At 45.4% G+C, this 27469-nt stretch overlaps 1 protein-coding gene across 3 annotated transcripts in view; it reads right to left on the reverse strand.

The window, feature by feature from the left end:
* The window catches only part of NADK2 (NAD kinase 2, mitochondrial), a 1068394-nt gene that overhangs the window by 901276 nt on the left and 139649 nt on the right, over positions 1–27469 (reverse strand). For all 3 annotated transcript variants that reach the window (XM_086960538.1, XM_086960539.1, XM_086960537.1), the window contains exon 3: positions 2191–2279. In XM_086960538.1, the coding sequence (XP_086816664.1) occupies positions 2191–2279 (89 nt within the window). The remainder of the gene's footprint in view (positions 1–2190; positions 2280–27469) is intronic.

Below are 27469 nucleotides of genomic sequence, written 5' to 3' on the forward strand. Positions count from 1 at the left end.
TTTGTCATGAGTCGGCTCTTTATTCATTAAGTGAATCTTTAAAGAGTTTAGATCACGTTTAATGTCCGAGGCTGCTCGGTCCATAGGATCCAAGAAGTGGACGTTGAGGTCACCTAATATGAGAAAATTGGCGGTGGAATTCGTTGGTCCATCTAGTTTTGCCTCCATGTCTAGCGCACAAAACCCAACCGAATCCACATCGGCCTGGAGGGAAACTGGCCGAGAATTGACCTCCACTTTGAAGACTTCAATGTCTGCCTTGAGTTTCTCCCATAGCTCGCTCTAAATTCCTTTTAAGAAAGAAGTCTTTCGTTAGTGCCATATTGTCTCCAGAGAAGAGGCAATTGAGCCCTGAACTGACCTCTGCTAATGCAAAATAACTCAAAACTCGTTTGCCTGGACCTTCTTACTTAACAGAGGCAGGCAAGGGACACAGTGTTGATGGAATCCAGAGATCACAGCAATCCCATGTAGGGCCAGACGAGGATCCGGTTCGAAGCAGCTGTCTGGGAGAAGACTCAATCCCACACCTAGGGTAGCAATCGACCAAGTTTCAGCAACGCGCTCTCTCTAGGTGCCTCAGGAGATTTAGGAGGCACCCTCTGCTTTACATCAAAATGTACCTCTCCAGGGCCCACATAGTATATAGTACTGGGCAACTGCCTTTAATGATGTCCAGTCACCAGACTGTTGCTCGTTTTGCAGGGAGGAGATGTAGGTGTGTCATGGTGTTGTGCTGCCTGCCATGCAAAGCTGGTATCACAGCCAGTGATCAGAGGCCCCAGTTGACTACCATCTTGGTGTCAGGAATCCAGTACCCCAGAACCTCCGCAGCCATGCCAGCTACAGAACCGCCAGGTCATCTTCTTTCAGGTATGCTATGGAATCAGGGACCTATGCAGTTCCCCTCTACTAACTCGGTAGCGTCTCCCAGTTGGGCTACCGCCTTACTGCCTCGCCACGATGCTGAATCGCGGTGGTGCCGCCATCCACATCAACTGCTCCAAACAATGAAAGACTTCGCTCTGTGGACGTGATACCCAGAGTGGGGTGTTCACGTTTGGTATGAAGGAAGGCAAGGCCAGAACATGGGCGGGGCACCAGCTAGGCATGTGCAGTCGCGCATGCCATATTGCCTCGGCCATCCGGTCTCCATCTGTTTGGCACCGCGGTTTCTCTCTCCAGAGGTTCAGGAGGAACGTTGTCAGCGAGCCTCCGTGAGCCACTGTCCCAACTCGGTCCGATGATGGTGTTTAAATGAGAGATGCCATCAGATTAGCGTCCATCCGCGGGATACAAAGCCATGATGGCTTGCCACACCCCCAGATCTACTTTTTTTTATATAAATGCCCATGCCTCCGATTTCCGCATTTTACTCTTCTTGTCTGGTCTGTAGATGGCAATCTATAGGACGGGGGGGAGGGGGAGATCTTAAACAGCTACTTACTAACAGGATGGTGTTCTTCGCCATAGGAATGACTCACCAGTTTTCAGGTTTCGTCGCTCAAAATGCGCTTTCTCGTTTGTGAAGACTTAAGATTACTTCTCCGTCTGTTTGATTATCAGAAACTCACTACTGTAACCATGACTAAACTTCAATGAAGTTCTATCGATAGCAATCCTCCAATCGTAAGGACCCAAATGTTTTTTAAAATGCTACATATTTTCATAGGGTATGATGCTAGCCACGAAACAGCAGTACAGTATCTTCCATTAACCCCACCAATTTCGGTGGGAATTTTAAGCATATCTAATAGCCAGCAGGATAACTCGAAAGAGTTGAACAATAGTTGTTGGGATATGCACTAATCTGCAGGTCATGAGTTAGAATCCTGGCAATGCCAACTTAGACATCCAAAATCCAGAGGTAAGCAAATGGAGGACCATCGAACTGGGTAAAAGTAATATCCATTATTTACAACATGGTACTACATAAATATAAGGTATTTTAACTATACTTCAGTGTGACCTTACAAGTTGGTGGAGAAACGCAGTATAAAGGTGGTTCTAAGGCATGAACACATTCAGAACATCAGTGATAAAGCGGGTTTGAGAAGCTCTCTGGTTAAACCAGAAGATGGTAGCATAAGCAGAACACATGAATTTAAAAGACACCTGCTACAAAACATGTTTTCAAACTTCTGCAGTCTAACTCTATAACATAATTTTGAACACCCCAATAAAGTTTACCTCCAGCTGATATAACGGCATCTGCCCATCGAACAGTTTCTTCATCATATTCTCTTCGTTTTACGAGCTGCACATCAATGCCCTCATTCCTAATGAATGGAAACAAGAAAAAAGGAGTATAGCAATACATTTAATCAGACCACTTTTTTGACACAAAAATGTTTTTACTTCCAACAATCAGTTGTTTGTGTGTATATATATATATATATATATGTATATATATATATATATATATATATATATATATATATATATATATATATATATATATATATATATATATATATATATATATATATATATATATATATATATATATATATATATATATATCAAAGACTTTCACAACTCAATGAAGAAGGAATGTCCGGGCCAGCTTGTGCAGTTTAACGAGCTTTTAATGCTAGCTCCACTCGACGCGTTTCGAGGAAGTTTTCCTCTTGTTCACTGGCTCGTGAACAAGAGGAAAACTTCCTCGAAACGCGTCGAGCCAACATTAAAAGCTTGTTAAACTGCCCCGGACATTCCTTCTTCATTGAGTTGTGAAAGTCTTTCATTTATTGGGGACTCGCTATCCCGTCTGGGCCCTCCGCTGCAAGGGGCAGGGGTTCAGAGCGAAACTGGAGTTATATATATATATATATATATATATATATAAAATTTTCTTTACCACACCAAACTTTCAATCAAAGAAGGCGCTGACTCCGTGAATCTCAATCCAAACGTTTTATTTCATATTCAGTTTCTGCTCAGACGCGTTTCGGCGGCTTGCTCCCGCCTTGTTCACTAACATCTGCATTTTGAATTGTGCGACATATATACAGATACATGTTGTCATGGGTTCAATTAACAAAACAAGTTTACACTGGCTGTTGCGATGGTTTCAAGGTTACACCCTATGCAATGACGTGGACAAGTACATGACTTGCACATTTAGAAAATCATGGCAGTCTGTTTTCACTTGTTGTCATAAAACATTTTTAGCAGGTAACTTCTAAACATTTAAATTTGTGCTCGTAATATATCTTACAAAACGGTGTTAAACTGTGTTAAAATAATCACATAACATCACACGCTATTCAATGAATATCATTGGATACATTGTATTGTTTGTTTACATGTCCCGGGTCATTACGTGTTTGCCCGCTCATGCCTGTTCTCATATCAATCGTTATTGGCTTAAGGCCGTATAGTAAATAGTGACTTAGCATGTTATTGGGCGCTTGGTCGGGGGTGAGAAACATGCATCCGATTCATGTGGTCTATTCATCAAAACCGGCCAGGTGGAATTGAGAGTGCAGAGCAAGATGATTGAAGTACCAGTTTAAATGCTCTTCGCACATATCTCTTTTATAGGCCAGTGCCTGCTGTGTATTCTGAGTACATGCTAGTCTCGCCAATAATATGTAACACAACCGCGAGCTGCTGGGTAACACTAACACATGGCAGCAAGTGCTCTGTTAGCTATTGAGGGTCACCCGATACATTAACCAGGGGGGGAGCTACCCATGGGACTTGTAATGGTGTGCTCGTGTTGAAGCCTAGTGATTTAAAATAAAGGGTGCGTGAAGGGAGGTGATTCATACAGCACATTAGGTGTGCACAAACCCAATGTAACATGTGAGGTGAATTTACAGTGAATTATACGTGAACAACAGATGTTTAAAGGGTACTTGGAAAAAAGGGGAGGCACAGGGGCTGGAGGGGTTATATGTGGACGCTAAGGGCTTCATCCGCATGCAAGCCTGAAGGGATTTTGGAGTTTAAGAGAATGATATATCTCGACTCCAGGCGGCGTAAAGCAAGTTTACGGTTTCCGCCTCTGACATTTCTGGGGATGCCGTCTATGACGAAGTACGTCAGACCTTCTGCATTACCTCCATGGGTCTCATGGATGTGCCTTGCTACTGGATATGTTTGGTCCATATTGGCGATTGCCCGTAGGTGTTGCAGGATTCTCACATGCACAGGGTGGATGGTGGACCCTACGTATTTTTTACCACATTCACACGTGAGCACGTACACAGCAAGCTCAGTCTTGCATGTGAAATGTTCCCTAATAGAATAGGGCAGTCTTCTGAATGGTAACTCGACATTGGTGGTATTGATACCATGGTTGAAGGCCTTGCATTTGCTGCATTTCTTGAAACCTTTCTGGGCCTGTAGCCAGTTCTTTTGCTTCTTAAGGACAGGGGCATTGCAGACTAACTGGCTGCGCATTGATTTCGCTTTTCTAAATAATACTAAGGGTGTTTCGCCCACTATGCTCCCTATGGTTGGATCATTATGGATCAATGGCCAGTGCCTTCTTAAGATTTTACGAAGGTTCGAATGGTATCGGTTGAAACCAGTGATAAGCCTTGGGGGTTGTCTTTCTTGCTTGTCTCTGTTTGTTTCTGGCACCACCGGGAACAGTAGTTCCTGTCGAGTTTTTGTGCTGCATTTAGCTTCTGCATTTCTGCATGTACTGTCTGTGTACTAGGCCTGGGCGTCCGAATCGGCTACGCTCACGGAGTAGGCGTAGTGTTGCCTCCTACACATTTTGCGTAGGCAGCGTAGCCGGCAACACTACGCCCACTCCGTGTGCGTAGCCGAGTCGGCCGCCACCCGCCTCCCTCCTGCCCTCCCCTACATACATTATTTAAGCAAAATACCCTTAATAAAACAAGTTTAAAGCAGTTACTGTGTCCGGGGCTCGTCCGGGGCTCTCTCTTGGAATAGCGTCCCTTCTTTGATACCAATGCGCATGCGCGGCCGCCCATGCGCATTTCTCGGGAGAAATGCGCATGCGCGGGCGCCCGCGCATGCGCATTGGTATCAAAGAAGGGACGCTATTCCAAGAGGGAGCCCCGGACACAGTAACTGCTTTAAACTTGCTTTATTAAGGGTATTTTGCTTACATAATGTATGTAGAGGAGAGCGGGAGGGAGGTGCGTAGTGGGGCTACGCGGAGTGCAGGAGTGGGCGTAGCTTCTCGCCCACTCCGCGTAGCTCCGCGGAGCCCCACTACGCCCACTACGCCCGGGCCTACTGTGTACCCTCTTCTTTGGAGTCTCGTGAAGAGGTTTTGTTTGGCATCTGTGAGTCCCTCAATGGTACTACAATTGCGTGTCATCCTGAGACATTCAGCGTATGGGATCGATTGTTTCAGAGGTGTGGGGTGGAAACTGCGGGCGTGTAAAATCGCGTTTCCTGCTGTGGGTTTACGGTAGGTACGTGTTTGTATCTTATCGTGTTGGACAAATAATTCTACATCTAGAAATTGTATTGTTTCCGTGCTAGTGTTGCAGGTGAATTTTAAGTTCAGTACATTTTCATTCAATTTATCTGCAAAATTCATTGCACTCTCCACACTGCCCTCCCACAAAATAAAGAGGTCGTCAATAAACCTCTTATATACAATCACATTGTTTGTCATGATTTCTTGGTGTAACGCCCATAGTACCTGCTCCTCCCACCAGCCCATATGCAGATTCGTATAGCTGGGGGAGAAGCAAGTACCCATGGCTGATCCTTGGACTTGTTTGTAGTACAGTCTATAAAACAAATGTATTGTTCGTGAGACACTACTCAGTCATTTCCAGCAGCATATTAGTATGTTCAAATAGGTTTATAGGTCTTTTCCCCAGAAAATGTTTGATGGCATTAAGACCGTCCTTGTGCCTAATGCTAGTGTAGAGTGCCTGGACATCCAATGTCATAAATAGATAATTCTCCTTCCATTTGACATTGTATATCTTTGCTAAGAAATCACCTGTATCCTTTATGTAGGCAGGGAGTTTTTTTACTTCTGGTTGCAGGAAGTGGTCTATGAAGACACTAGTGTTCTCAAATAGACTCCCTGTCGCAGATATTATCGGTCTTCCAGGTGGTATTTTGTCGTTTTTGTGTATCTTAGGAATGAGATACATTTGGGCAGTAACAGGATAGTCATTTTTCAAAAATTCGAATTCTTTTTTGCTCAGCAGTCCTTTCCCTCTCCATTTATACAATTCATTATGGTATTTCTCCTGTATACCTATAATGTGGGTGGGACTGATCCTTGCGTAGCATTCTTTGTCCTGTAGTTGACTGAGCGCTTCTTGGTTGTACATTTCTAGGGGCCATAGCACTATGTTTCACCCTTTGTCAGACAACCTAACAACAATGTCAGATCTTGCTTTAATTTTTTCCATTAAATCATTGTATTTGCGTGTGTGATCCTGATTTTCCCAATTCCGTTGTTTGGTGCTTAGAATGGAGAGTTCCTTGAGGTCTTTCATCACGCACTCAGCGAAGAGGTCTAGCCCATCCTTAGGCATCGCTGGCATAAATACTGATTTCGGTTTAAATCCTGTTTCAATTGTATGATAAATGTCTTTCTCAGAGCTCAAGGCTGCCCCGCTTGGTGCGATATCTTCATATTCATTCTCATTTTGCTGTTCCAGGTCAATCAATATTTGTAATGTTTCCATGTGTGCTACACTTAGCATTTGGTTAGGGTCATTAGTCTTTGGCATCTCAGAGGTGCGCTGGCATGAATTGGCAAAGTATTTTTGGAGTTTCAATTTTCGGACATATAAAAACAAATCAATTTGCGTTTGAGCATAGTCAAAGTTTGTATTGCTGCAAAACGTTAACCCCAAAGATAAAATTTCTAGTTCCTATGGTGACAGCTCCATATTGGATAAGTTGATTACTGCGTTGTCTTTTGTTATATCCATCATTGGCGTCTGCTTTGTCTGTATTTTGGTTTGTTTTGTTTTTGCACTTGTTGTCCCCCACCTCCTGCTCTTTCTCCTCCTGCTTTTTGTTGTTTTTGGTTTGATCGGTTCCTTCCACTCCCGTCTCCTTGATTTGGCGGGATCCGAGGACGTAGTGTTCTGAGGCGCTGTAACCGTAAAAAAGCCAGTTCTTGTGCTGGGGTTGGTGCAGGGCCAGACGTTTCAGTGCTCTGATTGCTTTCATTATCAGTCTCATACTCAGAACTGATCTCGTTCTCGCTTTGCTCCACAGTCGCGGTTTGTCCTTTATCTGTTGATACCAATGGTTGCCGTCTTATTTGATCGAATTTCCTCGCAAATGTGTAGATTCTCCCGTTTATGTAATCGTTGCGATCCCTCTGGAATTTTATCGCTTTTCTTTCTTTGATTTCGGTTTCGTGTTTCTCCAGCCTTGTTTTTATTTCTTTCATTCTCTCTGCGATTTTGTCTTTGTTTTCTTTTGTGTCCAGTTCTTTTAGTATTTCTTCAATGCGTGTAATCATTTTGGCCCTATCACTTGCCGCGAACTTGATGAGGATTTTTAACATATTTTCCGATGACTTTGCACTGTTTTCGGCCCACATCTGTAACATCTCGGGGTCGGGGTCCTCATAGGTTGGTGCCACCAAGATTCTTAATCCTCGTGGTATTCTCCCCACATCAAGGTATCTGGTGAGGGATTTCACTTCCCACCATTTAGCCACTTCTTTTTTACGCATTTTCTCCAATTCATTTAGTAGTTTTTTGGTTTCATCTTTTTCCGTTATTTGCACTTGAGCGCCTAAGCTGGTCTTGTTGCCTTTGCCCGTGTCCGTGTCAGTGAACACATCCAGCGCTGCCTCCTCTCTTTCCTTTTCCCACTCAGCAGCCATACTGATAATTTAGGGTAAATGTGACGTTTGTACAGATTCACTGCCCGTGTGTTATTTTCGCTCCACACCGGGGCTCACTCTCCCATTGAACCACAGCCTTTTGCCCGCTCCCTGCTATTCTCAACGGGTCACGTCTTACCTGGAAATCTCAGACTACTCTCCAGCGATCGCAGATCTCCGGAAAGCTGATCTCCGATGATTTCACAGGTTACTCGGGTCCTTTCCGCATTCCGGTTCTGGGGGGCACTGTGTATCTTTTTTCAAAAGTTCTACCATCCAATGTCCTTGTCGACACAGTGCTGCCAAATCGAGGAGGGTCATTGTAGGGTTTACAGGACTTAACCCCCTTATATTCTTTACCACACCAAACTTTCAATCAAAGAAGGCACTGACTCCGTGAATCTCAATCCAAACGTTTTATTTCATATTCAGTTTCTGCTCAGACGCGTTTCGGCAGCTTGCTCCCGCCTTGTTCACTAACATCTGCATTTTGAATTGTGCGACATATATACAGATACATGTTGTCATGGGTTCAATTAACAAAACTAGTTTACACTGGCTGTTGCTATGGTTTCAAGGTTACACCCTACTACATAAGGCCACCTGGTAATGTAGGAGTGATACAAGCATGGCCAAATGTTCAGTTGCCAGTACATGTACAGAATAAAGTTGGAGTTGCTATTGTAGCTCAGCTCTTTTTATGGTGATGGGACCAGATCTCGAGCACAGGAGGTTTGGTATACCACAGGGGGTCACTAACACTTAGAACACATTTAGTCTTTTCTTTTCATGCACAGTCTTTATCCCCATTCTTTTCGGTTGGCAGTTGCTGATGATGAGAACGTGAGGATCCAGGCGAGTACCAGTCTGCCATATCCTCCCCCGGGTGTTGCTCCCGTGAGGCACTGCCAACCCCCTCCCCCTTTTTTCACAGGAGAAAGGTGTAGTGAGGTGTGGGGTAAACATGTGGGCTTTACGCATACACATACCCTGTTTTACAGGTTGTTCTTATTTTCTAAATTGTGACTGTAATTAGCACACACAGATAGAAGGTGGCAGTATACCCTCTGTTTAGTTGATTAACATATTAACAACTAGGGGTCCCCGACCCCATAGTTAGTAGGGGCCGGCCTTCGATTGTCTATGATGTACTGAGTGGGGGGCGGCCTGTATAAACCCCTGTTCTCTCCCCCTAACGCTCCCTGTAGTTTAGAGAATTCTTTAAGAGGCTCAGAAATAAATCTACAAAATTGCAAAGTTGGATGGCAGACAAAGATACCCTGTCAAAATGTCGCCACAGGTGGCTGGTGTTGAAATTATATTCCACTTTAAGTGAATCAGCCTTGCTAGCTGTGCCTTACCACTGAAAGATCAAACAGTTGTTTTGGCCCTAAGATTTTGGATAAATACCTACGCTAGACCTCATGCCAATATGGAGGATGTCCAGTCAAAGTGAAGACCAGTCTTGCCGTCTATGCCACCAGGTTTTACTAAAGGAATACACGCAATATCTAATTGGATGACTGACAACTTTCTCCAGTTAAAGCCGGGTAAAACGGAGGTAATGCTGCTAGGTAAGGCCGCAAACATCTGGAACAATGAATGGTGGCCACCACAACTGGGTGCCCCCCCCCCCCGTCCCAAAACAGCATGTGAAGAATCTGGGGGTGAAGCTAGATCGCTCACTGACCATGCGGGACCATATAGCAGTTACAGCTGGTTCCCGCTATCACAGTCTCCGCCTACTCCGGAAAATCTTCTCATACATCCCTACTGACCCGCGCAGATCGCTTATTCAAGCGATGGTGATCAGCCACCTGGATTATGGAAATGCCCTCTTAGCCGAGGTTGGGACTACTTTCCTAAATAAGCTCCAAGTCATTCAAAACACCGCGGCAAAAATGATCCTAAACATGCCTGCTGGTTCACTGTCACTGCCTCTGTTATAATCTTTACATTGGCTGCCGGTAAAAAAGCTCCATCTTCAAAATCTGCTGCCTGTCATTTAACGCGCTAAACGGCCGAGGCCCAAAGTACCTACAAAAAAAACTAAAAAGAGATATATACCCCAGGTCACCTGCTGAGATCAGTCACGGCAGGACTGCTTCAGATCCCACGCATTCGCCTTAAGCGAGCGGGTGGGATGGCCTTCTCCTACCTTGCCCCGAAATATTGGAACAGTCTCCCCAAATCCCTCAGGGAACTCCCACTGTACACCTCCTTCAGGAAGCACCTAAAAGCCTTTTTGTATTAAACGTCAACTCAGCTCTTCGAACATGTCATCTATGTGCGTCTCTAGACTGCGCAGAGATGCCCCAGGGTGATTCGAGCGCTATACAAGAGCAGGTAACATAACATAACATGTAAAAGTCGTCACTTGGTTAACAACATAGGGGAGCTAATGATAGAGGATGCCAAGACTGTCATTACAAAATACATTTTTAATGATAAAGTAGCCTCTCAATTATAACCAGTTTAGTTGACCTACAAGCAAAACCAATAATTTAAAAAGTTACATTTGTTCCAGGTTTTATTCTGTTTATATGCAAGAGATTGAAAGAAAGCATTCACAATAAACTCAAAAACCAAGCTCTGCCCTGACTACCCAACTCTATGCCAGATCCCTCGTTTCTGAGCGAGAGATCACTAGGAGGAGATAAACTGCAGCAGCAGACTAGTTCTAGACAACCATGATTTCCATACTCCATTCTTAACTCCGCAAACCCAGGTGGGAGATTGTTAGCTGTCCCTGTTGCCAGCACGCATCTATTCATTGAAACTTAAAGGTAGAGAAGGCATATTTTTAACAGTAGTTCCGCAAAGGCATGTTTTTCAGCACACATGGCTTGTGCAATTAGTACATTTCACTCTAAAATAATGAAATCCCAACAACTACTGGGCTCTTTTGAAGAGGTTAGCACATGTGGAACTTTACCAATAGAAAAAAGTTGAACTCTGCTTTTTGCCAGCATGAAATGTTCACTGTAAGACAAAAAGGGTTTAGTGCACTATTTACCTTTAACAACTACAATGACATTTAGTATCTACTATAAATTTACGTTTTGCATCATCCGGCCACCTAGACTTGGGTCCCGAATTTACAAGTTATTTCTCTCAAATGTTTTACAATATGGGTGTGGCCATGGTCCTGCCTTTAGAAATACTATCCTGGGACATACGAGCAATCTCACAATTCCACACTTTTGAGGAGCATCTTCAGGTAAGTAAACTGTGTTTTGGGTGTTTTTCTACAGTTTGAAACTTCTTTTCCTTTCATCTACCGCTCACTTGTCTTTTGTCATTGAGTTTGGCTTCATGGTGTGTTTTTCTGCTTCACTCTTAGGTGAGTAGCTAACTATACTCAGAGAATACTCCAATTTACCACATCAGCCAATATCATCTGAATGTGAAAGTTATTGCGGTCTTATATTACTGATAATAAACTAACAAGCATTTGCAATGCAATACGTCTCGAGTTAATAAATGTTTGAGCTACTGTTGTTGCTAATAATATTGCAACACCAATAGTTAAAATTTTCAGTAATTCGAGACCTATTGCATTGTAAATGCTTATTTAGCATGCTAGAGGAATTAAGCAAAATGGAAAATGTTTTTATGACTGGAAAGTGTACCCACATTAAGTCAAGAGGACACTAGGCGCTTGAATTAATTGTATGTGTGCATAAAGAAACTTGATAATCACTACTTCATCACATCATTTTGGAAGCAAAATCTGATTAAGAGTACACAGGAGATTATGCAACTTCTTTGAGAATTTGGTGTGCTGGAAAAAAGAAAGGTAGGAGACCACGTTCTTCTACAGTGCAACACATATAAGATCAGGGTAAATTAAAATCAAGGACGGAGAAAGGACAGTATCTTCTGGAGTCAGGAGGTTACCCATTTGTGTGCATAACTTCGTGAAGAAGCAGTTAAACAGACTGTGTGAGGCCAAGCAAAGAAATGGCTATGGTGACATACGAATGTCTGTCAATCTAAGGGACCTTAATAAAGAGCTAGGTGCTGAAGAATCTCGCTTACCTAATGTATTGGAGATGATGTCTACTATTATGGGTGCTAAATTCTTTACAGCCTTGAAATCAGCATCTGATAATACCAGGAAAACACACACAGGCTCTCATAACCAGCAGACCCGATTCAGGGACATTTTAAGGATTTTAGGGATCCTGGGCCAAACGTAAATTGGGGACCCAGTTCGAAACAACTTTGATTTTATGATCTAGTTGCAGCTCTTTCATGCCCTATTCGATCAAAGTCTAAATGTGGGAACATCTGATTTTTAGGCATAGTGATGTATGTATTCAGTATTGTTATACAGCAGCAGCTCACTAATAATACTTCGAATAATCGGGCACACCCTCCCATTTCTCATGTGTGAGGTCCTGCATTGATTTAAAATAAACTTTTTATGAGGATGCTGCATGAAACAAAATGTCTGTAATAGACACTCGTATTTTTTTTAAAAAAATGATAGAAAAACTCTATTTACAACAATCTGTTTAAAATATATCCAAGGCCATCAGGGTAAAACTCTCTGCATAACGTAGCTGACTATCAAGGGAACCCTAAAAGGTTGGGGCCCTGGGCCAGAGCCCACTTTGCCTATGCCTTAAAAAGTCTCTGACCGATTATTGCAATGCAGTATACACTGGAATCACCAACCTACCACAGTGCACCCACATTACATCACAGCTCAGGAAACTGCACAGGCTACCGATACACAAACCCGCTCAATTCAAAGTACTCACCCTCGCACACACACCAAGCACTACACAACATGGGCCACGCCTACCTCAGTCGCATACACTTCCACCAACCCTCCAGACACCTCCGATCAGCAGCTCTCTCACAGGCACACATACCGCGCATACACAAAAGCAGAGCAGGAGGTCGTATCTTCTCATACGTCTCCCCCGAAGCACAGAACGACTTTCCACAGCATACGTCAGAGCATCTTCATCATTTCTAAAGTTCTACAAGAAGCTGAAGTGACTTTTCAAATAATCTCCAAGTACATCTCCGCTCACCCAAGCACGAGGATACCCTCAGGGGTGATCAGCGCGCTACACAAATCTGCACGCTATAACAAATCAGGTACATATGTAATGCCAAAAAATAATAGCATTCATTACACCTATGGGAGTTTGGGCTGGTAACTGTGGGCTTGAGTCAGAGCTGTATGTAGGTGATATACGGCGATGCTCGGCGTCCAAGGCGTAAAATGTTACTAAGATGGTGTTTTGATTTATTTACAGAGCACAATACACTAGATAAGGATGGAGCATTGACTTATGCTGAGAGGTGACAAGTGCCAATTTGGCAAAACAGAAACTATTTGGAACATAGCATTTCTATTGATGGGGGTAAGACCCAAAAAAAGAGTTGATCATCATAGAAAAGATTTCATCCTCCATAAACAAGGGAGAATTCATGTCATTTATGGTCAAGCTTGAGTTTAATGCATGCTGTTTTAGGGTCTATCAGAAAAGACTGCATGTAAGAGGAATTTAAGAAAAGGAATAAAGTACGAGTGGGATGTCAATAGTCAGGCAGAGTTTGTGCATTTTGAGGAAGACTTGAAGGAAGCAACAAATTAACAAGCCTTCATTCTTAGTAGAAAAACGGTAAAGGCGACAGATACCAGAACAAAAAGTTTTGGGCTGTTCTTCAACAGTATGATGGTTCAGATGAGGTAACAGTTGCTTTTGCATCTTAAGCTTTGTGAGGGGCAGAAGCCAATAACTCAGCCATTGCAAATGGAGCTCTAGCGGTTAGGTGGCCTGTGGATAGATATCACAATTTTTGTCAGGAGAATTCTTTTTTTTATTTTTTTTTTAAGAACTGTTCACAAACCACTGAAAGATATTTATGGAGAAGGTGTTGGATACAGTCTCAAGCAGCATTAGGAAATGGGTTTAATCTTTACTGGAGTAAACTCGGGAAGTGCAGTATAGCCCTGGAAAAAACAACAGTGCTGCACACGGTTTGTCTTGTCTAGTTTCAGGAGAGAGTGAAGACAGAAGTGAGGAAAAACATAGTCTGCATCCAAGAGTATGTGGCGACCGGAGAAATGATCATGGTAGAAAAATAGAGGGAGGAACTAGAGAAGGAGTTCAAGTTCAAGAATTTATATAGCGCACTACTCACCCAGAGGGTCTCAAGGCGCTTTGGGAGGGGGTTCATTATTTATCGAATAGCCAGGTTTTAAATGTGTAAATGTAAATGTATTGGCATTTATATAGCGCACTACTTACCCGTAGGGTCCCAAGGCGCTTCGACCGCTGCGAAACCCTTCCTGGCTTCCCTGAGAGATGGTCCCTTAATGGGTATCTCCAGGGTGAGACCAGGCATCCCCGGCGGTCTGGTGGGGCCGTTAGTGAAGATGAGGCAAGCTAATGCCCAGAGTTGCCGAGTGTGATCGCTGATCAGAGTGGGCACCGAGGCGAGAGAATTATCGAGTCCGCTGACCCTGGTCCAGAATCCTGCCGCGCCGGGAATCGAACCCTGGTCCCGGGCCGTCCTCTGCTCTCGGGTCTGCCGCCTCTAACCAGTGAGCCACACTACTTCAGGTTTTAAGTTCTTTTCTGAAGGAGATGTGGTTCTGTGTAAGGCGGAGGTGAGTAGGGAGTGAGTTCCAGGTCTTGGCCGCCAAGTAGGAGAAGGATCTACCTCCCATGGTGGATCTTTGGATACGCAGAACTGCGGCGAGGCCTTGATTGGATGATCTTAGTTGGCGGGTGGGTGTGTAGAAGGATAGTCGAGTGTTGAGGCATTCGGGCCCTAGTTTGTAGAGGGCCTTGTGTGCGTGAGTGAGGAGACGGAATGTTATTCTCTTGTTGACGGGAAGCCAGTGGAGGTCTTTCAGGTGGCCGGTAATGTGATCTTGGCGAGGGATGTCCAAAATGAGTCTCGCTGATGCGTTTTGGATGCGTTGGAGTTTTTTCTGTAATTTGGCTGTAATTCCGGCGTAGAGGGTGTTTCCGTAGTCAAGTCGACTCGTAACCAGTGCTTGGGTGACGGTCTTTCTGGTCTCGGCAGGGATCCAATGGAAGATTGAGCATACGAAGTACGTTGAAGCAGGAGGATGAGACGGCGTTGACTTGATTGGTCATCGAGAGTGAAGAGTCTAGGATGAATCCAAGGTTACGTGCGTGGTCCGTGGGTATGGGTGCTGAGCCCAGATCCGAGGGCCACCATGAGTCGTCCCAGGCAGAGGGGGTTGGTCCCAGGATGAGCACTTCCGTTTTGTCTGAGTTAAGTTTAAGGCGGCTGTCTCATCCATACGGCTACTTCTTTCATGCCTTCGAGAAGATTGGTTTTGGCGGTGTTGGGGTCTTTGGTGAGGGAGAGAATCAGTTGGGTGTCGTCAGCGTAGAAGATGATGTTAAGGTTGTGTTGACGCGCGATGGAAGCGAGTGGACTCATGTAGACGTTGAAGAGGGTGGGGCTGAGTGATGATCCTTGTGGTACACCGCAGATGACTTCGGTGGCCTCCGATTTGAATGGGGGAAGTCGGACTCTCTGAGTTCTCCCAGCTAGGAATGAGATGATCCAGTCCAAGGCTTTTCCTTTTATGCCGATGTTGCTGAGGCGTTGGGTGAGTGTACTGTGGCAGACAGTGTCGAAGGCGGCAGAGAGGTCGAGTAGGATGAGGGCCACTGTTTCTCCGTTGTCCAGTAGTGTTCGGATGTCGTCTGTTGCTGCGATGAGGGCGGTTTCGGTGCTGTGTTTGGCTCGAAAGCCGGACTGTGAGGGATCGAGGGAGTTGTTGGATTCGAGGAAGGCGGCGAGTTGGCTATTGACGGCTTTCTCAATGACTTTGGCCGGGAATGGGAGGAGGGATATGGGGCGGTAGTTTTTAAGTTCAAGTTCAGATGGGTCTGCTGAGGGTTTCTTCAGGAGGGCGCTGACTTCGGCATGTTTCCAGCTTTCTGGGAAGGTGGCAGAGATGAAGGAGCAGTTGATGACATCACGGAGATGGGGTGCGATGATGGAGTCTGCTTTGTTGAAGATGTGGTGGGGACATGGGTCGGTTGGCGATCCAGAGTGGATGGAATTCATGAGGCGGATGGTGTCTTCAGTGGTGATTGGGTTCCAGGCGCTGAGGTTGTTAAAGGGCGGTTTAGGTTCTGAGAGGGGGAGGAGAGGATTGTTTGTTAGAACTGTTTTCGAAGCTGTTGTGTGTCGGCAATTTGGTTGTAGAAGGAGGATAACGAATCACAGAGGTCTTGTGAGGGAGTGATGTCGTTTGAGGCTGCGGTGGGGTTGGTGAATTCTTTGACGATGTTCAATAGTTCCTTGCTGTTATGGGCGTTGTTGTCGAGTCGATTCTTGAATGCTGATTTCTTAGTGGATTGGATCAGCTGGTGGTGTTTGCGGGTGGCTGCCTTGAGGGTGGTCATGTTGTCGGAGGTTGGGTTTTTTCTCCATGTCTTCTCAAGAGTGCGGCATAGCTTTTTGGATTTCTTAAGGTCGTCGTTGAACCAGGGGGCCTTTTTGCCGTCCTGTTTGGTGAGATGGTTATTCAAGGGTGCTAGTTCGTCCGCGCTGTGAGTGATCCATTGTTTGAATAGTGTCGAGTAGATCCCAGAGTTCGGTGGCGTGTCTGTGGACCGAGCGGGTGTTCAGCAGGATGCACTTCAGGTGGTTAGAGTCAGAGCTGCGTTTGGGCTTAGTGGATGTGGTATGGGACTTGATGCTGGTAAATTTGCAGGAGTGGCAGGCGAAGGGTCCGTGGGTATGTCCTGGGGCAGCTACGCAACAATGTGGGATGCGTCCAGGGTTGAGGGCTAGGAGGGTGGAGGCGGCATACGTTATGTGGGTGGAGGGCGGTTTGCGGGGGCCAGGGGGTCTGGCGCTGGGCGCGGTCCAGGCGCGGACGGGCGTAGACGGCGAAGGACGAAGTATTATGTGAGATTGATGTTTTGTTAACATTCGTTAGCCAAAGAGGAATATTGTGAAAAAGAGCTCAAATCTTACTGGGCAGTACACAATGAACTTAATTGTTATAAGAATGAAGTTGATTTCTCCAAAGTAATTACGATCGGACATTATTTTTTTTATTTCAATAATGTTTATTGAAAATTTCAGTACAACAAAATTACTCCGTGAGAAACATTATATGTGCTGTTGAAGGTACCTCTGAACAGAAAGAAGAGCATTTGGCTGAATACGGTAGACCAAGCATGAGAAGGCATAACCATGATGGACGTTGCTACATACAGATGTGACCTGGCATCAACAAATTCAAAAGGTCTCATTTTACAGAGGTCAAGAGGAAGAGGAAAAAGGATGAGAGAGTAGTCCTATATGAGAAGAGGATAGAGAAGAAAGGAAGAGAAGAGAAAGGAGAAGGAAAAGGAAAGGAAAGGAGTGTGCCACCATGGGATAGGTAGTTCCGACTATTCCAGTGTTACCCGGGATGTGTATGTCCTGATCGGTTCGAGAAGGACTTCGTGGTTTACAAGTGGTCAGGAGAAGTGGCTATTCATGGCGGTTTAGGAGTGTCAAAGTAGATATCAAGTGATTTCCACATTCTCCTTCGTGGGGGTCGCCACGGTGTGGTCTGGAGCGTGATGTTGTCAGCCCCTCGGAGATTAATCACCCAGTTTAACCAACAGGCATAGCTTGCTTTTTATGTGTCTTTCCAATTGTTTAGGATGACCTTAATGGCCGCCATGAGCAGGAGGTCTAGTAGGGCTCTATCCGGTTCAGGGAGTTGTGTTTCTTTAACAGAGCCAATAACAAGATAGGGAAGTTCCTTGGGCGGTGTAATGTTGAACAGTTTGTGGATGAACATAAACACTTTGTCCCAATAGGATGAGACGCAGTCGCATTGGAGGATAAGGTGGTCCAAATCACCTTCAGCATGCTTGCAGTTCCAACAAAAAGCGTTGGGGCTAATTTTGTGAGAATAGAGGCGAGCGGGCGTCCAGAAGACCCTATGCATGAGCCAGTATTTGCTTTGTGATAATGTAGGGCTTATTTTGTGGCTCATACAGGATTTCCAAGTTGCGGACCACTTCGGCTCAGAGATGGGGAAAGGCGAGAGAGGACCAGAATTACGTAGTTTTTTCATTTAGCCTGGAGGATTGCGGGCTCAGTAATTTGTACATCCTAGAAAACCTGGTGGCCTAGTCAATTTATGCTGGAGAAGAATGAGAGAAGAGCTGGAGGTGTGGGGGACAAGTCAGCTATTGTAATGGCAGACTTAATATTTAGAAATAAATAGAAATCGGTAGCATTAATCACAAATTTTGCTTGGATTCCTGCAAAGGGCAAGGGATATGCTCCCTCGTATAGTTGGTGGGGGAAAAGGACGCCGCTCTTAATCCAAGTGGGGTTATACAACGACTTGCCTTTATATGTGATGTTAGGGTTCTTCCAAATCGACTCCCATCCGGATCTTCTTATCGTTGTGTCTAGCAATTTGTCGATTTTAAGCAGGGCCAGTTTGGTGTTAAAGATATGGATTTTAAGCACGGGATTTGGTTCGCCTTCATTGATAGGATCGAGATGGGATGAATGTCTCCCAGTACCGCTGTTTCTATATCTAACCACACAGGCGAATAGCCCGCAGGAGGGGACAGCCAATAAGAGCCTTGCTTAGCTAAGAAGAGATTGGTATCTCTTGAAGTCAGGAAGGTTGACTCCTCCTATGGCTTTATCTAGTCTAAGATTCTGAAGGCTGATGCGTGCTTTTTGCCTTTCCAGAGAAAGTTAGTAATGGCCTTGTCCACTTTATGGTGGAATTCCTGCGACAGCAACAGGGGGAGCCTGGTGACCAGATAATTTACCAATGGCGTGATCATCATCTTGATGGTCTCGACCTTACCCCATCAAGTGATGAAACGGGGAGACCACCCATCTAGTTGCTTTTTGATTTTTTCGAGGGTAAGGTTTTCGTTGTTCCGGAGGGTCTCTATAATAGAGCTGTCAAATTCTACACCCAAGTATTTTATGTAGTTACATTGCCAGACGAGTCCTGATTCTCCCAGCACCTCTTTATTGGTGAATATGTTAAGAGGTTTAACCTCTGAAATGTCGTGATTTAGCTTGTATCCCGAGTGTTTGGAGTACGATACAATAGAGTCCATTAGAGCAGCCATAGAGATCTCTGGCTGTTCAGTAATCACCAAAATATCGTCCGCATAGGCAGCTAGCTTTACTCCCCTGTCACCAAACGTCATTCCAGCGATGTTGTTTTGCTGTATATCACGAAGGAGTGGCTCTAAGGCTAGCAGGAAGAGCGAGGGTGAAAGGGGGCAACCCTGTCTGGTCCCCTGTTCCAATTGAAATGATTCTGAGAGCGAACTATTTATGACGATTCTTGCGGAAAGGCAGGCATAGAGTGCCATTACCATGTTGATGTATGGGTCTCCCAAGTTAAATATTTGCATGCATTGGCGCAGGAAGGGCCACGACACTCTATTGAATGCCTTCTCCGCATCCAGGGTAATAGCTACTGCAGGGGCGTCAGACATTTTAGATTTTTCTAACACATGGCATAGGAGCCTTGTGTTGTCACTTGATAAACTGTGTTTTAAGAATCCCACTTGGGAGCTACTGATTAGAGTTGGTAAAATGGAATTTAATCTACAGGTTAATGTTTTCGCGTAAATCTTACAATTTAGGTTTATGAGGGAGATTGGCCTATAGCTCTTCGTCAGAGTTGGGTCCTTCCCATCTTTTGGTATCACTATTATTGTCGCCTCGCTCATTGAGGGGGTGATTTTATTTTTTAGTGAGAAGGATTGAAACTAATTAAGAAGTGAGGGATTGAGTTGGCTTGCAAAAGTCTTATAGAAGTTAGCTGTAAAGCCATCAGGCCCCAGAGCCTTATTGTTCTTTAGTGACCTGACCGCGTTCGAGATTTCTTTAATAGTGAATGGGGCCCCTAGTTTTGTCTTATCCGCCTCGGAAATACTGGGTAGATGTATTGATTTTAAATAATTGGTGCATTCTTCTTGGTCGAATTGTGTTTTGTTCTTGTAAAGGTCCTCAAAGAAAGACTGAAAAGTGCGAAGGATATCCTTCTGTTTGGTAAAGGTAGTGTTGGTCTGGTCTTTAATGGAGGTTGAGGTAATTTGAATTTTTTGGTCAATTGTGTCCCCTAACGTAGACCCCAACGGCTCCATGTACGTGCTTCAATTACATGTAATTTCCCTCCATGACCAGATATGAAGACGCAAATACATTTGCGTCCAACGTTAACATGTCCTCTTTCAGATCCACCATGAATGGATCGATAATTCAGTTCCTAAGTATGCCTTGCCACCGTCTTTACATGGTACACTTTCACGTTTTCCTGGCTCTGTTGAGTTAGGCCCTGATTTCTGCCATCAAGCCCTTTCTGCCTTCTGCCTCAGACAGCTACAGCCTGGATCTGCATCCGTGACCCTTGCCTTACTCCCTGCGCGGCGAGCGGTGCCCGGCTCGGCCTGCTTGCCTGCCAAAGACAATTTAGCCTTCAAGTTATCTGCTCCGCTCCTCGAAAATACATTCCTGTCTAGTGATTTAGGTAAACATCCCCCCAGCTGCAGAGCAAAGGGCCCGGCCTTTCTGTCTCCGTGCAAGTAATTCATTTGCTCCAGTTACCATGGTAGGCCCATGGCCCCTCGCATTACACGCAGACACACATGCACGCATTAGCAGTAGTATAGAATAGCCTTTACTCGAGAGACCTTTCCTTCTAGATAATACAGTTCCTCAAACACAAGATATCAGATATGATTGGGTTTAGGTTGTTCTGACACGCCAGACTTCTGTCTCCCCTTATAGTGCTAAATGTCAAGTCCCATTCACCCTCCAGTTCCACGTCAATCTCACGTCATGTTGCCTGCGCGCGCATCCAGCCATATATGTCTGCTGACACTGCAGGATTCCTCTATGAATCCACCCACTTGTGACACTTTCATGTGACGTCTCTAGCACACGCCCTCGTGCACGCCTTCTGCTACGCACATGTGTTCTTATCTCGTTTCTTTCAGCTGTTACGCCTTCTGTATCCATCACCATTGTATGCATTGACTATATATATTGTACACTGTTAATAAAGCATTGTCTATCCCTTCCTGAACCTTCGTGGTGATGGAACATGATACCATGGTTCGAACCATTCCATTACATGGAATAAAACCCTTATAAACTCAGACTCCATGGACTCTGCCTCTCATTTTGATTGAGCTATTTTATTGAACTTATACCGCATAGAAATTAAGTATTCGGTAAATCTTTATTTACCACAAGGTGATGGGGAATTGTTTCCTTTTGTGTTTAAGGTAGGACGCCGGGAGTTTCCCTGCTTTGTTACCGTCACAGAGTTTCTGCGCTTTAAATGTATTAATCCATACCCCTGCCCTTTTGCTTAGGATGGTGTTATATTTATATTTCAGGTTTGACAGTAGTTCGAGAACCGTCCTGTCATTTAAATTAGAGGCATGATAAGACTCCAGTTGCCTAATTTCTTTTTCCAGAGAGTCAAGTTCCGAGTTCAGGTTCTTTTTCATACGAGCCCTAATTCCTAATAGTGTACCTCTTATCGTGGCTTTAAAGGCGTCCCAAACCATTGCGTTATCTGCTTCATGGTGGGAGTTTATCTGAATATATTCCTGAATAGCGAGTTCAATAATTCTCCTGTTCTCAGGGACCTCCAAAATCTCTTCATTAAGATGCCACCGCTTCGGAGGGATAAGTGTATGTGACCCTTCCAGTTTCATGTGTATACAGGAGTGGTCTGATACCAAGATTGGAGCTATACCCGTTTCGTCAATAAGGTGTGTGAAATTGTTTGAGATCAATAAATAATCTATCCTCGAGTAGGAGTTGTGTGGTGGGGAGTAGAAGGTGTAGTCGCGACCAACCGAAAGTTGTAAACGCCACGAATCATGAAGGTGGAACTTAGCGCATAATCGCAACAGCGCCCCATGAGAGCGTGAGGGTTGATAAGTACACTTAGATTGCCTGTCTAGTAGGGGGTCAAGTGGGAGGTTAAAGTCCCCGTCCACCACCAGAAGTTCATCTTGGGGGATATTCTCTAATTCCTTACGAGACATATTCCCAGAATTCAGGGAGGTCAGCGTTTGGCCCATAAATGTTTGCCACGTGTATATGATCTTTATCTCTTTGGAGGTGAACAATGCTTAGCCTTCCCTCCGCGTCTGTAGAGTGAGATATCAGGGCTAGGTTCGATTTTTTGGCGAGAAGGGTGATCACCCCTCTTTTTTGTGAGTAGCCGGGGAACATAATGTGTGGGATTCTAGGGTTGTTTAAAGAATTCTGCATCCTCCTGGGATAGCCTGGTCTCCTGCAGGAGAATTATATCCCCTTTAGATTTAGACAGATAATCCGAAATCTTTTTTCGTTTGACTGGGTGATTAAGCCCCTTAACGTTCAGCAAGACTATATTCAGAGAAGCTGCTAAACTTTTATTAGCAGCCATGGTAGAGATTGTAGTGGCGAGTATGTCGGGGCAGACCAGTTACATGTGTTATACGTGTTGGTGTGACCAGATGCTTTTTTCAGGTTAGGTAAGTCTAAGAGAGCCATCTGAATAATGCAATGTGTATCTGTCCTTGGAGATAGGACGTGTAAAGTAGGAGCTACGTCAGCTACGGGCACATGTCTGATGTTAGTCATGTGAGGAGAATGCCCATGGTGGCAGCAGAGGAGAGAAATTAAGTACAGAGGAAAAGAATAAGTTGAGAAGAAAGTAGAGCACAGCACAAACAATACTGAAATTTCAGTGTTTACCCCCCCAGTGTCAAACAACCTTCCCACCCCCCCACCCTACCCTCTCTTCCCAGTTCCCCCACCCCCCAGCCCCTCCCCCCCAAAAACATCTCACAATTCTTATGCCTGCAGAAGAAGTCTTGATTTTCGTGTTACTTAAGAGAGTGGACCCTTCGCTACAGATTAACGTTAAGAACAACAACATTCCCCTTAGGCACTGTACAGGTTACTCTGTGCAACGGAGCAATATCTTGGTGAACAATTGGTTATAATAAGTTCTTCCCTAGCGTATTAGCCTAGAAGTCACGTCACTGACTAATCGGGCCTACTTTTGGAGTATGGGCACATTACGTGAGGTGTCTAGCATGTGAGCTTGCTCCCCTAAAGAAAAACCTAATGTAACTGAGGCAATTTGAAACGACCCAGCAGGAAACTATTCGTCCTATGCCAAGAGCATACATAAATGAGAAAATCAATTGGTAGACTGCTGTCAAATTACAAAAGGACCGACATCTACCTGTACACAGGAAAAAAGAGCTGCAACGATGCAACAGACATGGTACCTCATGATTTCAGGAAGGCAGCCTTAGAAGGACCATTATGCAACTATTGTAGACTGTGAGGCAGGTAGTCTTACAGTATAAAACGCAAGTTTAGAGTTGCTAGTAAGTGTCCAAGGGATTAGTCCAGATTTCCTTTGTCGTGAGACTTTGGTTTTCGTTTATTGGATTGGCTACCTGACAAGTCCATTTCTTGTTGAGGCGAGTCATTTAGGTAGCATGTCAGGTCATGCGGACTGGAAAAAAAGCGTGGGCGCCCCTGGTCTATAATCCTGAGTTTTGCAGGACCTGCAAAGGAAAATTGGATGTCTCTAGCACGTAACTTCTCACGTAGAACCAGGAATCCCTTACGTACTTCCACTGTTTCTCTGGAATAATCCTGAGTAAATATAATGCGGTGTCCTTCCCAGGTGATGTATTAATTCTTCCTGGCGTACTGCAGGATAGCTTCCGTATGCTGGTAACGGAGTGGTTTGCATATGAGAGGGCAAGGACCTCTTGTCGTACGTTGTGAGAAGGTCGGAACTCTGTGGGCTCTATCCAGCTCCAATCCATGTTGGAATTTGATTCCAGTGACTGTTGGGATCCATGCCTCTAGGAAGGACACACATGATTCTGCATCTTTTTCGGAATTTTCAGGTACACCAAAGATACGTACATTGCCCCTCCTATTACGATCTTCCAGTTCAGTAGTTTGGCGTTGTAGGTCACTGGTAGTAGCTTGGAGGTGTTGTATGAGTTTGGCGCGGTTTGAAGCCTTATCCTCAGTGTTGCTGATCCTTTGTTCGGTTTAGTCAAGGCGGAGATTCATGGCGTTCATGTCGGATCTGATTGCAATGAGCTCAAGCTGCATTGAGTCGGTGTTGCATTTTGTAGATTTTGAAAGGTCATGTACGTCCGCCAGCTTTTTTAGGATCGTGTCTAGGGTGCTTGATAGATCTCCTTTGTTTTTAATGGGCGAGTCTGAAACTGAGGATTCCAGGCGAACCTTCTTGTTTTTGTTATCTCTGTCCGCATTGTTGGTGGTGTGTTGGATCTCTGGTCAAGGTAGGTAGTTCTGAGGGTGGCCGTGCGGGGGTCCGATAAGAAGAGTTGCATTTAGAGTTTTAGAGTTTTGCACTCGGTATGGACTTTGACAAATGGCTCAAGCCTTATGCCATATGTGCCGAATGTGTCCTGTATGCCTGAGAGTGTTGATCTACAGCAGATCTTCATCAGACCCTGATCAGACCTTGATAGTGAGAGTTGAGCCTTGATAGTGGAAGTTGAGCCTTATTGAGACTAAAACCCTGATAGCGATGTAGAGGAGCTGGGTGACAGCGGAGGGTTATGCTCAGGACTATCTTGAAGGGCTGTGTCACGTGTGCTTTGACCGTGGGCTACGGCTGTGTGTGGCTCTCCTGCATGGGCGGAGGTTGAACACACTGATCGCACTGGCATCTGCGCTTATTTGCGCTTACTTATTTGTTGCAGTTTATTGCTGTCTGACATTGTGTGGTCTCGTGCTGTCCAGCTGCTCGCCCAAATCGTGCAATCAATCACTTTAAGCTCCCTCATTAAGCACGGTGTGTTCTCACTGGCATATGGCTTGTCTATCATTGATGGGCTGTGACTCTTAGGTTATAACCTTGATTGTCTCATGCTATTCAGCTGTACCCCCATATCTTGCGTTATCCACTGAAGGGTATAAGCGCTGCTGTTGTGTGGATGCAAAACTGGCTTCAACTGGCTTCAGTCGGAGTGCCTCGCTTCACTCGCAGGGCCTGGCGACTCGTGAACTTGTCTCACCTCCCTCCATTGTCCGTCATGCCTCGCTTGGTGTTCGCGGTTACTCTCGGGTTCTTTCTTTCCCCCAGGAGGCCCATCACAGTTGAGTTGCTGCACACGATTAGGAGGAAGGTTCGCAGCAAAGGGGCACTCTGGGTTGGATGGGCAATATAGCATAGGGTTAGATTATGTGCACATCGCGACTATTCGTTATAGCGCTATTTTAGGATCAGGCAGGTGAAAGTTAATGAGGGAGTCCCGCATCACTGTGGCTTCCAGAGCTCCACAACAATACCGGGTAGGATGTTGCTTCTTACTACAACTGGATCCGCTCTCACCTCAAGGCAGCTCCGGTGAAGTAGGCAGGGTTGTGCGACAATGCGGACCGTCCGAATCAGAGTCCGTTCAGTGTCCCCGTCCTCAAAATGGCAGTAGAGCCTCGCATCGCCCGGGCTGGATCAGGGCTGGTGGCCTAACCCGTTTCTGGCCGTTGGGACGTTAAAGTGAGACTACCATAAGTTAAGCGGAGTAAGGCGCTCACTGAATCAGTCTTCAGTTCATGGATTCTGGACCTGTAGAACACGGTTTTCCGCCGTGTTGTCGAGTCCTGTGAGATGCGAAGCCAGACTAGGCGGCCATTGCTCTTGCCGTCCAAGCCACGCCCCCACGATCGGACATTATTAAATTAGCTTATAAAGGACACGTTTGGGGTGGTCGAGTCAAAGGAGAGGCTACAAACAATTTTTTGTCGTGATGGAAAGTCTTAGTCAGGATTGCAGAAGTTGTACTTTAAGTGCAACAGTTTTGAAAGCCAGTGTTTCTCCAATGGGTTGTCTAGTGTCACTATTCAACACTAGGATGGAATTACTTTGGACATTGTTGGGCTGATGGACTGAGAAAATGTGGCTCCTTAGACAGTTCTGGTAGAATACTTTCTAGGTTGACTGAGATTGTTTGTGTGGGTAGCAACACCTTTAACAATATAATTAAGGGCCAGATGTACTAACGTTAGGAATTCACATTTCCGAATTGCGATTCTGTCCAAATCGCAGTTAGGAAATCGGCATTTCTAATGTATGAAACTCTTGAGTTACATTAGCGATTCCTAGTGGGTTGCAAATAGAACTCCCACAAGGATATCAATGAGGTAGGTCGCAGTTTGTGACACATCAGGAATCGCAGCCTTCACAGGGATGGAGGCACTTAAATCAAAGGGGCCTCAGGAGGCTTTAGTGAGGGAGGAGAGCGTATACAAGGGACACATGAAAATAATTTCCTCTTGAGGCCCACCCCTTCAAATTTTAGCCACTCAGTTGCAGCAGGTTGTATTAATATGGCAGTAAATGTTTCCTCCCTGCAGGCAGCAGTAAACAAAGTAACTACTGAAGGATCTGTAGAGTCAGAACGTTTAGTGTCAACTGAGAGTATGGCCACCACTCGGTAGGCATTTCAAGCTTCCTAGACCCCAACCACACATCAAGATGTGATTTTCTTTTTTAAATAGTTTATTTGAAGAACCTGCCCCTCCGGGGGACAGCTCTGAATGGGTGATACTTCCTGTTGATACCTCGGACAGTTTTGGTGTAATCCGAGGGTCATTACATAGTCCTGTCCTTATAAAACTTCAAAACACTGGTAGCAGCTACAACCATGATAATCTGCACCCCGAGGGGTCCAACAAAGCTATTGAAGATTAAATAAGAAATGTTTTTGCCAAATCTGAGAATCCAGCATGAAATGTTTGAGAAGTACTAAGTGCTCAAAGAGAAATTGACTGATCTAGCCGTATAAACTTCCTCTTTCATAGCTACAATGGCTAAAACCTCACAATAGATGAAGTACTCAAGAGACTTGGGGGAGGAGCTAGCCACGCTGCGCCGTAGGAGAGCTCTCCCGACCACGCCACAATTCTAAACTTATCCTGTGTATTTAGCCGATGTTCGGAACTCGAAATGGAGGGACCATATAGCAGAAACCACCAGCAAGGGGGCCGAGTGCTCCGATTTGATCTGCAGAGCCCTGTGACGCCACGAGACAAGGTTGCAGCTCCGGCTGAGCGGCGCCTTGGGACCCGAGGCCGGTACGTCGCAATGCTCTCAGCCCGCAAGTCTGATGTGCGCCGGTGTGGAACAGGCCCGTAGCGGAATCGACACTGAGGCCTCGCTGCGAAGTAGAGGCGGAGATCGGCTGCGGGCACATGTAGTTTCTGGCAGCCATCTGCAGACTCCGCTGACTGAGGATCTGGGAGCGCGCTGGTGAGTGTCGGCAACGCGTTGGAATCGGGGCACGGTGCCAGTGCATGGCCCAAGAGACGAAGACCCAGACGAATACCCGGAGGAGGCCCCGGAGCACCTGGTAAAAAGCGCCCGCTGTGGATGTCTACCGGCGCACCCCCTACCATCCAGAAACACACAGTTAGCACCAACTGGTGAGGAGGGGCGGATGTACAAGTTAGACAGAGCTGCACACGCCATGTGGCCCACAGACCTTGACCGCCTTGAAATAAGCGCTTCAACGAGGCCACTGGAGCTGTAGGCGGTTCAGACAGTGCCACACAAGGGGCAGCGCAACCAGCGCGAGACACGCT

The sequence above is a fragment of the Lissotriton vulgaris genome, chromosome 3_1 (assembly GCF_964263255.1).
Source record: "Lissotriton vulgaris chromosome 3_1, aLisVul1.2, whole genome shotgun sequence".
Lineage (NCBI taxonomy): Eukaryota > Metazoa > Chordata > Amphibia > Caudata > Salamandridae > Lissotriton > Lissotriton vulgaris.